We start from the raw sequence: 17,125 nt of genomic DNA on the forward strand, positions 1-17,125 counted from the left end.
GGTTCCAAGTAAGGGTTCATTCAAGCTCATTTTCCAAAGGATAAGGAATAGAATGAGAGTTCCATTCATGTCATACATTTTTTAATATGAACTCCATCCAGGACTTCACCCTGGCAAGCATGTACCAGCTTCCAAGTACAATCTACACGGCTGCAACAAACTGGCTCCTGACACTGCAAAATCAAATTACTCAGTTCTCTTGACCAATCTTCTCATAAAACGAATGGCATATTCATAGAAAGAAGGTGAAACCTCAAAGACGGAATCAACACCAAAGATATTTAAGAGGAACATTAGCTAACTTATCTTGTTCCCCAGACATCCCTGTAAGTGGTGCCAGAAGGATCTGTCACAAATAAAGTGATCAACTTCCAGCTAATATCCAACAGTATTCCCACGTTCCACCACAGACAAACACCCATCCACATCATTTGAACCAGAGATTTTAAACTTTTGTCAACTCCTTAGCACCTTTTGACAGCTCCATAAATGCTCCCCCACCCACTGAACAAAAAAAAAATGCAGGAACCACTAAGGCAAAATAATTAACAATTCACCCAGCTTATTGGGAACTACTATAACTAGCCTCATTGCTGCATTCTTGCAAAACTCCTTCCCCAATGGACCAATACCTACCCGAAACAAAAACACGAGAAATCCTGATTACTCAAAGCAATATCAATAATCAAAGTTATATTCAAAATCCACAAGGGGTTTATATAGACTAGAGATCATAGCTAATTACGAAACATATCAAACATCAAATTGTATCCTTCCTAACCAGAATGGAAATATAATCTCCCTAAAACTACATAAGAAATAAATAAAGATATTCTAAAACAAATAACAAAATATATTAATAATATAATCTACAATATCTTCTAAAATGTTCCTATCTTGTTCTCCATCACCATCAGCATTTTCAAAAATATGATTTCAAAAAAACATGTAGGACAAAGAGTACACATGTGAAATACATGCATACACTTTATTATAAAACAGTATTACCATTTATTGCAATTTGCTTAGAGCAATCATAATCTCATCTCATTGTGCTTTTAAAACCTTCCCAGAGAAAGTACCAGCTACTTCGATTTTGACATAAAATACTAACAATAATATTGTAATCACTAATAATGATAAAATCCTTGTTATTATTGTTATAATAGTAATGTACTATATTGTTGCTATATTAATAGTATCAACATTTCTGTTACATAACTTATACAAAGGTAAGTTACACAAACCTCCCCCTGAATTAGGGTTGCAAGTGCCAACCATTTCAAATTTACGCACGCCCTCCAATTTGAAAAGGTGAAAACTGATTAACCTTATTGCTAACAGACCATCTATTTCTTAATAGAAAATACTAGTTTAAGGATCAAAATTTTAGGAAGAAAGTGTAATAGTTACAAAAAAGTTGGTTGCCAGGGTGGATTATCAATAGTGGGCGGAAGTATTGGTTACACTGGGGCCTGGAATGAGACGTGACAATGTTGAGTTAATATGGGTAGTAAAAGGTGGGGGCAAGGCGACTAGGGAGGTGTCCAATTATGGAAATTTTTTTCACAAAAAATCAAAAAACTAAAAATCACATTCAAATGAGACTCCAAATACAACAACAATAACAACATATCCAGCCTTTATCCCACTATATGGGGTCGGCTACATGAATTCTAGACTTTTATGTATTTCTGTCTTTTGTCATATCTTTATTGAGATCCATACACTTCATATCAAACTTTAACGTCTCTCCCAAAATCTTCTTAGGTCTGCCTCTATCTCTTTTTTTGATTAATTGTTCCATTTCATCAACTCTCCTCACAGGAGCGTCTCTTAGTCTCCTTCTCACATGACCAAACCATTTTAGTCTAGTCTCTCTCATCTTCTCCTCTATTGGCACTATTCCTACCTTATTACGAATAGCTTCATTTCTAATTTTATCTTTTCTTGTATGGCCGCACATCCATCTTAACATCCTCATCTCTGCTACGCTCGTCTTTTGCTCATGCTAGTATTTGACTGCCCAACATTCTGAGCCGTACAACAAAACTGGTCTTATAACTGTCCTATAGAATTTGCCTTTCAGTTTTAATGAGATTTTACCATCACATAACACCCCCGATGCATTTCTCCATTTTAGCCAACCTGCCTTAATTCTATGTGTGACATCCTCGTGAATTTCTCCATTTTTTTGAATCACTGATCCCAAATATCGAAAATGGTCCTTTTTTTGTAAGATTTGGTCTTCCAATTTTATTATAACATTCTCCACTCTTGCATTCTTACTAAATTTACATTCCATATATTCTGTTTTCTTTCTACCTAATTTAAATCCCTTACATTCTAAATTGTTTCTTCATAACTCAATCTTAGTGTTCACTCCTTCTTTTGTTTCATCCACCAACACTATGTCGTCTGCAAATAGCATACACCATGGCATCTCTATCTGAATATCTTTAGTGAGTTCATCCATTACTAAAGCAAATAAATATGGACTTAGTGCAGAACCTTGATGCAGTCCTATTGTAATTTTAAACAGTTCAGTATCCCCTCCGCATATTCTGACCCTTGTCTCTGCACCATGATACATGTCCTTAAGGGCTTGTATATAGGCTATTCAGACTCCTTTCTTCTCTAAAACCCTCCATAATACTTCTCTACGGACCCAATCATAGGTCTTTTCTAGATCTATAAACACCATATGTAGGTCCTTCTAATGATTCCGATATCTTTCCATTAGGCGCCTCAGTAGGTATATAGCTTTCATTGTTGACCTACCAGGCATGAAACCAAACTGATTTTCCAAGACCTTTGTTTCTTTTCTAAACCTCTGCTCTATTACTCTCTCCCAGAGTTTCATGGTATGGCTCATTAACTTAATTCCTCTGTAATTTTCACAGTTTTGAACGTCTCATTTGTTCTTATATATAGGGACCAAAGTACTCTTCCTCCACTCATTTGGCATCTTTTTTTATTTAAGAATCACGTTAAATAATTTCGTTAGCCAAGAGATGCCCTCTTCTCCCATACATTTCCATGCTTCTATTGGTATATTATCCGGTCCCACCCCCTTATGATTTTTCATCTTTTTTAATATTTGTCTTATTTCATTTGGACTTATGCGTCAATAAAATGTATAGCTCACGTTCCCTTCGGAGTTACTAAGATGTCCCAACCTAACTCTTGTGTCGCCATTATCATTGAATAATTTTGTAAAATACTCCTTCCATCTCTTCTTAATCGCTCACTCATTCACTAATACATTTTGATTTTCATCTTTTATGCATTTCACTTGATTTAAATCCCTTGTTTTTCTTTCTCTTGTTTTAGCTAATTTATATATATCCCTTTCTCCATCTTTTGTATCAAGTCGTTTATATAGATTCTCGTATGCTTTTGACCTTGCTTCACTAACAGCTTTTTTTGCTGCTTTTTTTTATTCTTTATAATTTTTTGATTTTCTTTATTGTTGTACTGATATACAGCCTTATAGCAATTTTTCTTATTTTTAATTTTCAATTATACTTCTTCATTCCACCACCAAGACTCCTTAAGGTTAGGGGCTCTACCATTAGCCATTTCTCTCCACATTTGGTTTGTCTGTCTTTCTCTATTCCATTCTCTTCTACCCCTTAATTTTTCTTTGAAGATTAGTTATTTCTCCCCTTTTAAATCCCACTACCTGATTCTTGGATTTTGTTTTATGTGATTTTTTTCTCTTCCAATTTCTTACTTGGACGTCAAGTACTAGAAGTCTATGTTGAGTAGTCAAACACTCTCCCGGTATCACCTTACAATCCCTACAACATACCCGGTCCTCTTGTCTCATGAGGAAGTAATCTATTTGGGTGCTTGATGTGACATTTTTATATGTGATTAAGTGTTCGTCCCATTTTTTGAACCTAGTATTGGTTATGATGAGCCCATATGCCATTGCAAAATCTAGAATAAACTTACCCTCATTATTAATTTCCCCGAATCCATACCCTCCATGTACCTCTCTATAGCCGTTTTCGTCTCTACCCACGTGACCATTTAAGTCACTTCCTATAATCACTCTCTCCTCTTGGTATCATTTGTATGAGTCCCTCTAGGTCCTCCAGAATTTTGTTTTTATCTCCTCATCTAACCCCGCTTGTGGTGCATATGTACTAAAGATATTCATAATCATTCTTCCTAGAATAACCTTCACCATAATAATCCTATCCCCTATTCTCTTTACATCCACTACCTCATCTACTAAACTTTTATCCATAATAATCCCTACTCCATTTTTTGCTCGATCATTTCCTGTGTACCATATTTTATATCCATTTTCTGACAAAGTTTTTGCTTTTTTCCCAACTCATCTCGTCTCTTGAAGGCACATAATATTAATCTTTCTCCTAATCATCACATCTATCACTTCCATAGCTTTGCATGTTAATGTTCCTATGTTCCATGACCCAATCCTTAATCTATGATTTTGTTTTTGGCTTTGACTTTGAATTTGCTTTTGTTTTTTATTTTGATTTTGTTTTTGGTTTTGGTTTTGATTTTGATTTTGATTTTGGACTAACTTCTTTATCCACATCCGTCCAAGCAAATGCGAGAACCCTTGCTCATTATATTGACAGCTAGAAAACATCTTTTAAGATTCTTTCTACTATTTTCTCCAAAGAGGGAAATATTTTCCTCGTATTTTCGAAATAGAGAACTTGAGTTCCTAGTCCAATCAAAATCAATACTAATTGTTTTTACATTAGTATCTATAAAAAAAATATGTTAACATTAATTGTCTATTAATAACTACATTAATATTAATTGCATTTATATTTCAAAATTGAGTAATAATAAATAATATTATAATATATAAAAATATTAACAATATTAGTGTTCCGAACAGTAAAAACATTAATAAATAGCAAAATTGAATAACAACATACCAAGTTCTTCTCACTATATGAGATCGACTATATGAATTCTAGCTCTCTTCATTTTTATCCGTTACTTGATCTTTTGTAAAGTCCATATACTTAATATCAAACCTAAGTGCCTCCCATCAAGTTTTTTTGTCTTCCTCTATCTCTTTTGCTAACTACTTTTTCCATTCCATCAACTACAACTCTCTTCACAAGAGCCTATATTGATCTTTTTCTCAATTGACCCAACCATCTTAATTGCATCTCCAACCTTACAATTCTTACAACATAATTGGTCCTTGTCTCATAACAAAGTAGTCTATTTGGGTGGTTGATATGCCATTTTGTATGTGACCAAGTATTCCTCCCATTTCTTAAACCTAGTGTTAAGATGAGCTCATAAAACAACAACAAAAAGTGTCAATTCCCTTCTCTACCCACATGATCATTTATGTAACACCACAAGTCCTCCCAAAAAGTGCTAACTAAAATGACTAACAAGCTCACGACACCAATTAATACACCCCCCCTCACGACACCAATTAATACACCCCCCCCAACAATCGATGTGAGATTGGGTCATGACAAACTCTAACTCCCCTCTCTTAATACCTAAAGTCCTCACCAAGCTAGAAATCCCATATCAATCAATCTGACCCAAGTCAAATTCTGAACACATTCCTAGCCAACACCCATGAAATAGTGGTCCTAGGTTGGCTCTGATACTACTTGTAATACCACGAGTTGTCACCCAAAAGTGCTAGCTAAATGTGACTTATGGGCTCCTAGGACCAAGTAATATACCCAAACCTCCCTAATAGACAACAATGTGAAGTTGGGTCTTGACAATTTAAGTTCCCTCCTATAATGATATTCTCAACCCTTGGTATCCCTTTTACGAACACCTCTAGTCTTCTCAAAATTTTGCCTTTATATCTCCTCTTCTAACCCAACTTTTGGCAACATGTACTAATAATATTCACAGTTACTTCTCCTATAACAACTTTAACTACAATAATCCTAACAACAATACTCCTATTCTTTAAAGTCTTCTCCATAATAGTAAATAGCATTATAATAATAGTCATATCAACAATAGATGATTAACAAGCTAGAATTTGTATAGCTGCCCCAACTAAGTGAAATTAAGGATTCAGATGTTGTTGTAGCAATATCAACAATATTAATATTATAAATAGTAAAAATATAGTAAATAATAAAAACATTAAGAACAACAATATCAATAATATAACATTTTTAAAATTCTGGAATAGAATGAAAATTATAATCAATATCGTTAATAATAATTATTTTTATTACTACAATATTAAAAATATGATAACATTGTATTGAATTTTTGTTAAACATGCCCAAATGCTAAATCTATATGACATCTAAAAATGGCATTTTGATGTATGAGCACATAATATTTATAAGATGGCACCTTATCTTCATTCATAACTCTCCAATTTTGTATGAAGGAGTCCCTAGATTTCTTGTTAAAAATTTCATTCTTAAGTTGTTAAGAATATGTGAACAAGATTCTTTAGTACAAAAAGTCTTAACTTGTTCCTAGCCCTTACCTTCCTTAAACGAGGACTTTAATCAAGCGAGCATAGACTAGCAAAAACTTTTATTACTTTGATTAGTACGAGACATCACTAATAACGAGTGGTGAGTCACATGCCACAAAACATAAGATGCTAATAGTAATCATATGGGTGGTTGTTGGTTGAACAATGCACCGAGTTAATAACAAATCACATGGCAAAGTGGATTAATGATTTGTTATTAGTTGTGATTATGTAACTGACTCTCTAAGTTGAAGCATCACAGTTGTCTTATGTATTGGTGTGTGAGATTCGTTAGTGATGTGGACTCGGAGTCACCCAAATGCAAGGTGGGAATGTTCACTGTGGGGTCTCATTAGACTAATATATGAAGACAGGTGTTTACCCGATAGGATCCATTATCTCTGACATAAGGTAAACGTCCTATGTCATCTTTTGTTAATTTGTAATACGAGAAGTCATTGACTTGGCCAAGGCATGATTGATTGAAAAGAAATTATCAATGTGTCATTTCATCACACAATTCACACCAACTAAGATCTATCACATAGTATCAAGTTAGTTTAATCACCCCATGGTTCTCACTTAGTCGAAACATTAGTAATGAAAGGACTGAATTATATGGTAATCGTCAACGAAATAGATTCCCTCTGAATTTACTGCATTACCATTTACGTTATCTTGATATGTTGCTAGACGTCACTCAAGATTGTCAGGATAATTTGAGAACATGGAGAGATTCTCAAAATAGATCAAAGAGTTTGATTGACATCAAAGAAGGTTGATGTTTCCTAATTGCTATTTGGAAAGTCACACATCCAAAAGCAGATAAGAATTATGGGGTTTGTATCATGTTAATGGAGGGTCTAATTGTCATTACGAGTTCATGACAGATTTGTATGCAATCGAGTAACAACAAACACCAAACCATCAACTTCTTTTTATAAACCATCGTTGTTTTTCAAAAGTTGAAAAACTATCAATCACTTAATGAAAACTATCAACAGTTTCTATTTGACAGACTCAGGGTGGAATGTTCAAGAGTCAGTGGAAAGTCCACCAACTCTCATGCCACTTGTCATGCTCTTATGCTATATGGGCTATAAGTAGATTTATCCAGAAATCCACTGATCCCTTCCACTTCTGCATATAAAAAGTGAGATTGAAGAAGAAGAAGAAGAACATGGTTTTTTTGGTTATTGCTCTCTCGACAACTCTTTCTTCTTCTCCTTCCTTCTCTCAATTTGCTCATGTGATGAGCCTTGTTTTTTTAAAACAAGAATAGGTTCAAGCCCACACATTCCCTTGTAGTCTTCAGCTAGCACTAAAGGAGTTTCAAGGGTTTTGGAAGCTTGCTTAGTGTGGACAAGCTAGGCCCTCCACACTTGAGGAGGAAAAGGTTAGTTTGTTAAGCATCTTTTGCTTCAAACATTGGTTCTTCAAGGAGGTAACATCTACTGAAAAGTTCAGTTTTTTTGCATGGTTATTGCATATTGCGAAAACACCAAAGCTTTATATGAGTCTTGTGTTTCTTTCCGCTATACGCATGAGATGTGAAAAGTTTTAAAATCCAACAAACTCATATGAGATCCCCCAACATTTTTTAATAATTTACCTCAACTTTTTAAAAATTATTAAAATATCACTATTCTGAAAATATTTACTGAATACTGTAATTCTCCCCACCTCACATGCCACAGCTGGAAGATGACCAGGTGGCTGTAGGAGATAAGGAACCATTTGTCAAATAGGCAGTCTGTGTCAACCCTTAAGAGGATTGTGAAATATTTCTGGGACCTTAAAAGAGCCAATGGTGCAACCAGAGGCTCTTGAATGATTACTCTTCCAAGAATAGTAAACCAATAATCTTGTTTGTTCTTTGCCCTTCAACTCTCTCAATCTTTCTACTTTCTTTTCTTTTTCCTCCTCTTAATTTGAATGAACAACACAACAACAACAACATATCCAGCCTTTATCCCACTATGTGGGGTTGGCTACATGAATTCTAGATTTCTATGTGGATTACGCCCCAACAGATAATTTGTCTAGAATTCATATTTGGATCCGACTAGGTTTTATGCTGGCTGTCGGCTACCTAACGCAACCCCCCTCTTTAATTTGAATGAACCTCATATTAAAATTGTATCATCAAATACTACAAGTTAATCTTTTTTAAGGAGAAATTTAACAGTTAACAATCACAAATTTTGGCATTTTATCAATAACCAATAAAACAATCCAAAAGCAACACTTTGAAGATATAAATAGTCAAAATGGAGGAATCAACAAAATATGAAATACCTTCAATAGGCAAAAGTCTTTTTCCTGGCCAAGGGACAAACGCATGCCCCATCCAAAACTCAGTCTTGGTTCATCCAATTCCAATCAGCCATAAAGTTCCATCCTTGCTGTCTGTTCCACTAAGTTCACAAAGCTATAACAAACAATTTTTATCTTCACATCCAAATCTTCAATTAGCATCACCCTCTTTCTTCTCCAAAGCATCACCAAGTGCCTTCTGTGCAGCTCTCCGTTTGGATTGAATTTGCCGGACATATTCCGCAACTACGACATGGAACTTCGGAGCAAGTTTACTTGTAGAAGTAACATTAAGACCTGCCTTCCTCAGTGCCCTCGTCACATGTTTTTCAGCCTTTTGTAGATGAACAGAGCAGAGAGAAGGAACAGCAGCTCTCAATATTGGTTTCATGCAAAAAGTAGGACCGGTAGTTGAACTGTGAAATAAACAACTATGCAATTAGAAAATCACAACAATCCATTTTTACGAATTAGCAACAAACCTGTGCTTTGCATGGAATCCAATTAAAAAACAAATACAAGTTCTGTTTGAGGTATGCTTGCTTTTAGAATTCTTTGTCATATTCTCAAGAAGTCATACAAATTATATTTATTCTTTTAAGTGGCTAAGTAACATTAAAAACATTTCATACTATAAAGTATATTTTGTACTATACAAGGGATATAATTTAGTGATAAACAGCCATGTTATCAGACAAACATGAAAATTAAATTTTGAAATTTATTTGATAAACATTTCAGACTGTACAATCGTTTTACTTTCAAAAGCATTCACCTTTGAGCTCAATCTACCTCTAATGCTAGATCTTGGGTTTTACCATCCAAGAAGAAGAAGATTCAAGCAATGCTTCATTGACATATACTCTTTCTATCTCTTCTTGTAAATCATTAATCAGTAGAGATGTGAGGTTATATCTTGTATTATCACCTTATGTACGAGGGATTGTTCCAGCTTGAGAGCTAGGGGCTGCTTGTGACAAGATTAGCACCTACTCAAGCTAAGAGAGATGGACTACCACCTACTAAAACTAGGGGATTGCAAGGTTCTATAGCACCCGCAAGCTGTAGGGACTTCTTGCTTGTAGTGCCCCCTTTTTGGTGTGTTATCGTTGAAAAATTGGGGATTTTTTCCTTTTCTTGGAAATTGCACCCAAACCCCAAAAATATATTTTATTTTCACAAAATCCCCTAATCACTCTTAATCTGACAATTTAAACAAAACTCTAGAAAATAAGTGATAAATACATGGTATAGCATGGAACAAAGTCTAAATTGAACCTAATTGACATGTAATAACTACAAATTTACCATTGAATTAAAAGTATTACATGTCCAAATCTGATCCAATCAAATGAAGGAAACTAACAAGAATTCCTAGGAAATTTAAGGTGCAAAAAAGCAAAATTAAACAAACTATCTTCTCCCCTGACATCTCCTGTCCATTCAATGTGCTTGGATCACTTGTTGGCACGTTTGAATGTGTTGAATTAAATGATAAAACCTAGTGACACCTACAAAACAGTTTTTCATGCATATGAACAAATCCATGATATGCATAGACTTCCTACACCAATTATGACAAACGAGGTGATAATCATTGTGCATTGTTTATCAAGTGAACCTATGTCATTTGACTCGGGGTAAAACGCCAATCACCCCCTTGATAACAATGTACCCCCTTATTTATTTGCCAAGTCATAAAAGGTGGTGATGGCCATATATGCATGTGTCATGATTGTAATAGAGAGAAGAAATATTCTGTTTTTTATATCATTGCAGAGGCACATTACACCATTATATATACATTCTAGATCCTAGGATTATGCTTAGGATATTCTACTTTCTATATTTACAGAGTTGATATTCCTATACCTTCTATATTTACAACAGTGAATGCTCTAGATCTGGTTTCTATATATATACTTTCTATAACACTCTCCTTCAAGCTAGAGCATAGATATTAATCATGCTCAACTAGTTACATAGATAATCAATTCTAGAACCATTCAATGCCTTTGTGAATATATCACCTAGTTGTTTGCTTGTCTTGACATAACCAGTTGATATGATGTTTTGTTGGATTTTTCCTCATATGAAATGACAATCAACTATAATATGTTTGGTTCTCTCGTGCAAAACTGAATTTGATGCAATATGAAGAGTAGCTTGATTATCACACCATAATTTCAAAGGTAGAGGATTGCCCAATCCAATTTCACTCCTCAATTGATGGATCCACATAAGTTCACATGTTGACTATGCCATTGCTCAATATTTTGATTCTGCACTAGACCAAGACACCACATTCTGCTTCTTACTCTTCCATGAGACCAAATTGCCACCAACGAAAAGACAGTATTCCATTGTCGATCTCCTGTCAACCTTAAAAGAAACCCAATTTGCATCCGTGAAACATTCAATATTAGAGTACCCATGATTTTTATATAATATGCCATGTCCTAGGGCTCCTTTTAGATAACACAACATCTGCTCTAAAGCAATCCAATAAGCCATTCCGAGAGAGGACATAAATTGACTTACGATGCTAACAAGATAAGTAATATCAGGACAACTAACGATTAGATAGTTCAGTTTCCCAACCAACCTTTTATACATTTCAGGATTTTCAAACAACTCTCCCTCATTAGTTGTAAGTTGCAAGTTTGTAATCATTGGCGCACTACATGGTTTGACCCCTAGCTACCTTGTTTCAGTCAAAATATCAAGGACATATTTATGTTTGGAGAGAAAGATACCTTTTTTTAGATCTTGTTACTTCAATTCCCAAGAAATATTTCAACTCTCCCAAGTCCTTGGTCTGAAATCTCAATTGGATGAAGAACTTAAGAGCTGCAATGACTACATTGCCACTCCTTGTGACAACAATATTTTCAACATATACAATTAATAATATTATACTAGCCTTCGATTTTTGATAGAACGCAAAATGATCACAAGAACTTTTTTTAAGTCCAAACTCTTGAACAACCTCACTAAACTACCCAAACCAAGCACGAGAACTCTATTTTAGACCATATAGAGATTTTCAAAATTTACAAACCTTGCCCGACTCCCCTTGAACAACAAACCCAGATGGTTGCTCCATATAAACCTCCTCCTGTAAGTCACTATGAAGAAAAGAATTCTTGACATCAACTTGATAAAGGGGCCAATCATTAGTAGCAGCCAAAGAGAAAAACAAGCGAACAAAAGCAAGTTTAGCCATTGGAGAACGTGTATCAGAATAATCAACACCATAGGTCTGAGCATATCCTTTTGCAATAAACAAGCTTTAAGCCGAGCCACAAAACCATCAGGATTAACCTTGATAACAAAGACCCATCTGCATCCAATAACCGTCTTCCCAGAAGGTGAAGGAACAAGATCCCAAGTACCATTCTCATCCAAGGCCCACATCTCATCAACCATAGCCACACGCCAACTATGGTGAGAGAGAGCTTCAAATAAACATTTAGGAACCGAGACCGAATCTAAAGATGAAATAAAGCACTGAAGGGAGGGTGATAAATGTGTGTAAGATGCAAAAGAAGATATAGGATGAATACATTAACGTTTACCTCTGTAAAGAGTGATGGGAAGGTCAAGGTTCAAATTAAGAGATGAAAGAACTAGGGTAGTCATGATGGTAGGAGGATCCGTAGACGAAGAAGAAGCCAACGAAGGATGTGAAGTCGGAGCCCAATGAGAATACACTTGAAGAATAGGTGGGCTAGGAGAGACGGGTGGGGCAACATGAGTGGTCATTGTGGAGACCAAAATGTCATCATCCTCGTGGGCATATTCATGATCAATGGAGATAGGAAAGAAAGATGTGGTCTCAAAGAAGGTAACATTAACAGAAACCAAGTACCGACCAAGGGTAGGAGAAAAACAACGATACCCTTTTTGAGTACAGGAGAATCCAAGAAAAGCACATTTAAGAGATTTTGGATCCAACTTAGACAAGTGAGTGCAAACATCACGAACAAAACAAGTGCAATTTGTGAAACCCTCAAATTGCAATTTGTGTAGAAATGATGTAGGCTTCGTTATAAGCCAAACCTCTATAAATCAATTTAGATCCATCTTTCCTTTTCTCTTTACCTTATATTCGCTCTACATTGCTTATATTTGTTCTATATAAAGCAAGCAATCACACACACATATATATATCATGTTCCTAAGGTTTGCCTATGGTTTGAATAGGAAAATTGGAACGAATAAAGAAGATAGAATCAAAACAAAGAGAATTGGAAGAGGAATTAGACTAAGAGAGAGAGATAACATAAAGAATAAAGGGGGAAATGTAAACAGAACACACACACATAGTCAAAGGGAAATGAGAGAGATCAAAGGAGTTGAGGGAGAACCAAAAATTCAATTATCATTCAACTATATCATTCTCTAGTTGATCTAACCTATTTATAAGCTACTCTACTAAAAGGTACAATCGTTGAAACAACAAAGAACAACAACTACCAAATTCATATAATACATAATTACAATTACATCCTTGGGGATCCTTGAGTAAGTTCTTGTCCCCCTAGAACTTGCAACGATTGGCCCTATTCTTCATCCAATCCCTACTTTCACTATCTAATTTTTCCTTCTTTCCTTCTTTCTCTGTCTAGGCCTATTCCTCTTCACTTTTATGTTTCATCTCTTTTGTTGTTCCTGCAATTGTAAAATGTAGTCCTCTACTAAGATCAGGTCAACTGCCAAGATATTTGCAATATCCCGCAAATGCAGCAATTGAGAAGCATTGACTCACTTTGCTAGATCCTCCTTTGATAAAACCAGCACGAGAAACTTAGAACCTTCTCCAAGGTTCCATTTCTGGACATTAGCCGTTCTTCTAACATTAGACTAGGCACAAAGGGTAATGCAATGGACTTTACTTCCTTCATCAATCCATCGAATAATCCTCATTTTTCTCTTGCAACCTCTAAATAGGCACATCTTGATTTATCAGCTCTTCTTCTAGTTTCTTGACAACTATAATGTTGAAGTTTGCCTCGAGTTTTGTCCTAGAAGATAGCAGAACCGGAAGGAGTATAAAAGAGTAGTTTTGGCTGAAGAAATTAGCCAGCTTGGGGTTAAGTGTAATTAGTACATTTTGTTGGGGTTAATATGTAATTTCCCTAAGTTAGTTAGTTGCTTAAGTGTGTCCGCCTCCTCTATAAATAAGAGGGCAAGGCGGCAGTCTAATTCGGCTACTCTTGTCAAGTTCTCTTCTTCTATTGTGAGTATTCTTTGTTCTAGAGATAGTGAGGCATGTGTATTGTGTTCTTGAACTTTCTTGGAGTGAACAAGGGTTGTACTTGAGCGATAGGATTGAGAGAGAGCTTGGGTTTTTTGTACTGATCTTCTGTCTGGAAATAAAGACTGCTTCAAGGGTGTTTGAAGACTGGATGTAGGATTGCCAAAGGCATTCCAGACCAGGATAACTTCTGTCTCCGTTTGGTTTGTTGTTTATCTTTCTGTATTTCTTGTTTACATTCTGATTTTGTCTGGCTTATATTCTGTTCTTTCATTTACACTGCATCCGAGAGTTTATGTGAGGGTTTTCTCGCCTAAGGTTGTAATCTAAGAGTCCTAAGGTTAACATATAACCAAATTCAATTCAACAGATATCTCTTCCAACAAAGCCGCAATACCTTCTCAGGTAATTGAAATTCCTTTCTTGTCATCCTGAATCGTTTGGTCCAATTCAAGTCTTCCCTCACTTCCTCCAGCTACCATTCCTAATCTTAGGATCTCAACAGCCTTAGAAGTACCTCCAATCTGTAGGATGCACATAATATAACTATTAGGCTGCAAATTATGCTTTCTGTAAATAGCTTCCAGCTCCACTTCTTGCAACCTAGCCTTCTCAACCGCTTGTTTTATCGTGGCAGGATACATCATTTTTACAATAGGCCAAGCTTGGCTCATCGCAAAGACCACTGATGAATCTCAATATAAAGTAGGACTCATTCAATTTCGAATGGTAATTGAGCATCATCGCTTTCAATTCCTCATACCTATCCTGGTAATCCAAAACTGAGCCTATTTGTCGTAGTTTATTGAACTCTTTATTGCAACTCTCATCTCCAACCTAATTTATATCCACACATGTGACTAATCTTCCAGCCGGAGTTGTTGATCCAATGCAGCTGATTCATCAACTTCTTGTTGCAAACCAGAGGTCTTAGATAGGACTCCAACTCCTGCTGGAATCAATTCTACAGAGGATCTAAAAAAGCATTCCTCTGGTATACTGACCCGAAACTTCTTTGAAAGCAAAAGCAGGTCGTCCAGCTTTTGGTAGAGGTTATCGACTATTTCTTTAACTCCTGTATCCATCTCCACAGTCCAACTTCTTTGAACTTACTCGACTCACCTCTTGATCAGTTTCTAAGGACTTTCACGGAAACTTATTCCAACACTAAAGTTCAGCAAACCCAAGCCGCCTCTGAAACAGCAATCACCGACGTTTAACAATCACCGAAACAACGCTTTTGAATTCGCCTTCTATTAGCTAACAAGCAGTGAACTAAAACGTGACCTAGGCGGAGCCGAGGCGCTAGGCGGCCACTGGCCACCGCGATTATGGCCAAATCAGCCACCTTAGGCGCCGGCCCAGCTAATCGGTACCGAGCGGCGCCTAGGCGGCCAAGGCGGACACCTAGCCGCGTGAACCGCCTAGCCAAGGCGAACGCCAAGGCGGCCAAATTGGCCGCCTGGGCCGCGTGAAGCATTTAGTATAAATTTTTAGGGTTTTGTTTCCCCTTACCCATTACCCCTTTCTCTCGTCGATTTCCCCTTCTCTCTCGCGCACACCGCCACTGACAGTCTATTGCTGAATCGCCGTCGCCTCTCTCGTGCTCGCACGCCGCCGCCGTCTCTTGTAGTTACAGAGTCGCCGTCGGCCCGTCACCGCCATCTCGTGCTCGCACACCGCCACGCCACACTCTGGTTGTCTCTTGCTCTTGCAGCTTCACCTTCTTCACTCGCCGTCGCCACCGTCTCGTGCTCGCTGCTCGCACACCGCCACACTCTGGTTGTCTCTTGTTGCTCTTGTAGCTTCAGCCTTCATCTTCTTCACTCACCCTTCGAGCCTCCGCCTCCTTCGATAAGCAGTAGCCAGCAGTAAGCAAGCAACAGTTGCTACTTGCTGTTGCTTCTCCCTCTTTGTTTTCTTTTATTTTTTTGTTATTTAATTTAGTATTTATATTAATATTTGATTATTTGTTATTCAAATATTTATTCATTATTATTATTAATGTTTTTAAAAAATTAATATTTGCAACTTGCAAGCAAGCAACAAATGTAGCAAGCTGCCTTTGTTGCTGCTTGCTGTTGCTGGTGCTGCTTGGGGCTATTGTTAGTTCAATGAATTTGATTTTAAGTCTAATAAAGATCATGTATTGGAAGAATATGGAGAGGAAGAATTCCAATTAGATAGTTAGATACTTAGATTCTTAAAGTATGGTTTATGTTGCATTATTGTTGCTTGTCTTATTAAAGTTTGAACCTAGAACTGATCTACAACAATTGTTTTCTCATGCTTAATTCTATATTTCACTTGTCATTCCATTATTGTTGTATTATTGGTTTATGTTGCATTATTGATGCTTTTCAACTTTGATTTAATTGAAAATAACATCAAATAACATCACAAAGTTAAAAAAAAAAAAAAAAAAAAACAGCAGTTTTCCGAGGCCCCCTAGGCGCTAGGCCCCAGCCTGGCACCCGACTAGCGCCTAGCGCCTTTTAGAACACTGCTAACAAGTCAACAACCTAGGATTGGCTTCCTTCAACAAACCTGAATTCGCCTCTGAAACTGTTTCTAGGAGTCGCCTAGATCTATAGTTACTACTTGTCAATAATTCAATTCACATAGAATTCGCTGGAATCACATTCGAAAATTACCTAGCTATGCTTCGCTATTAGCTTCCAACACTCACCTTCTTGCTTCACCTCAATCGCACCTCAACAACCAAGAGCCAACAGCTCTAGCGCAACAGCCTAAAATCGCCTAGAGCTGCTTTACCTTCAAGATATGCTTCACCTAAAATTGCAGGACTCACAGCCGAGAATCGATCGGGAGTCAATTTTCTATGGCTCAATAGGCTTTACAACCTCTTAGAAGTCAGCTCTGTATCAGCTTCAATGATTGGCCTTTCTCACTATGCACCAACCGAGGATCAGTTGCTAAGAATTTCCAGAATCAGCTAAGAATTGTTGGCTCTAATACCACTTGTCATGTTCCTAGGGTTTGCCTAGGGTTTGAATAGAAATATTGGAAGGAATTGGGAAGATAGAATCAAAACAAAGAGAATTGGAGAG

General features: G+C 36.5%; 1 protein-coding gene across 3 annotated transcripts in view; it reads right to left on the reverse strand.

The window, feature by feature from the left end:
- Window positions 1-17,125, reverse strand: part of LOC127806182 (uncharacterized) — a 32,121-nt gene that overhangs the window by 2,284 nt on the left and 12,712 nt on the right. The window contains exons 2-3 of one of the 3 annotated variants that reach the window (XM_052343300.1): window positions 8,777-9,210; window positions 77-504 (exon numbers count right to left, since the gene is read on the reverse strand). In XM_052343300.1, the coding sequence (XP_052199260.1) occupies window positions 8,946-9,210 (265 nt within the window). In that variant the 3' untranslated portion in view covers window positions 77-504; window positions 8,777-8,945. Of the gene's footprint in view, window positions 1-76; window positions 633-8,776; window positions 9,211-17,125 lie in introns of those variants that run through there. The other 2 variants (XM_052343301.1, XM_052343299.1) reach the window with 2 other exon arrangements.

The sequence above is a fragment of the Diospyros lotus genome, chromosome 7 (genome assembly GCF_014633365.1).
Source record: "Diospyros lotus cultivar Yz01 chromosome 7, ASM1463336v1, whole genome shotgun sequence".
Taxonomy (NCBI): domain Eukaryota; kingdom Viridiplantae; phylum Streptophyta; class Magnoliopsida; order Ericales; family Ebenaceae; genus Diospyros; species Diospyros lotus.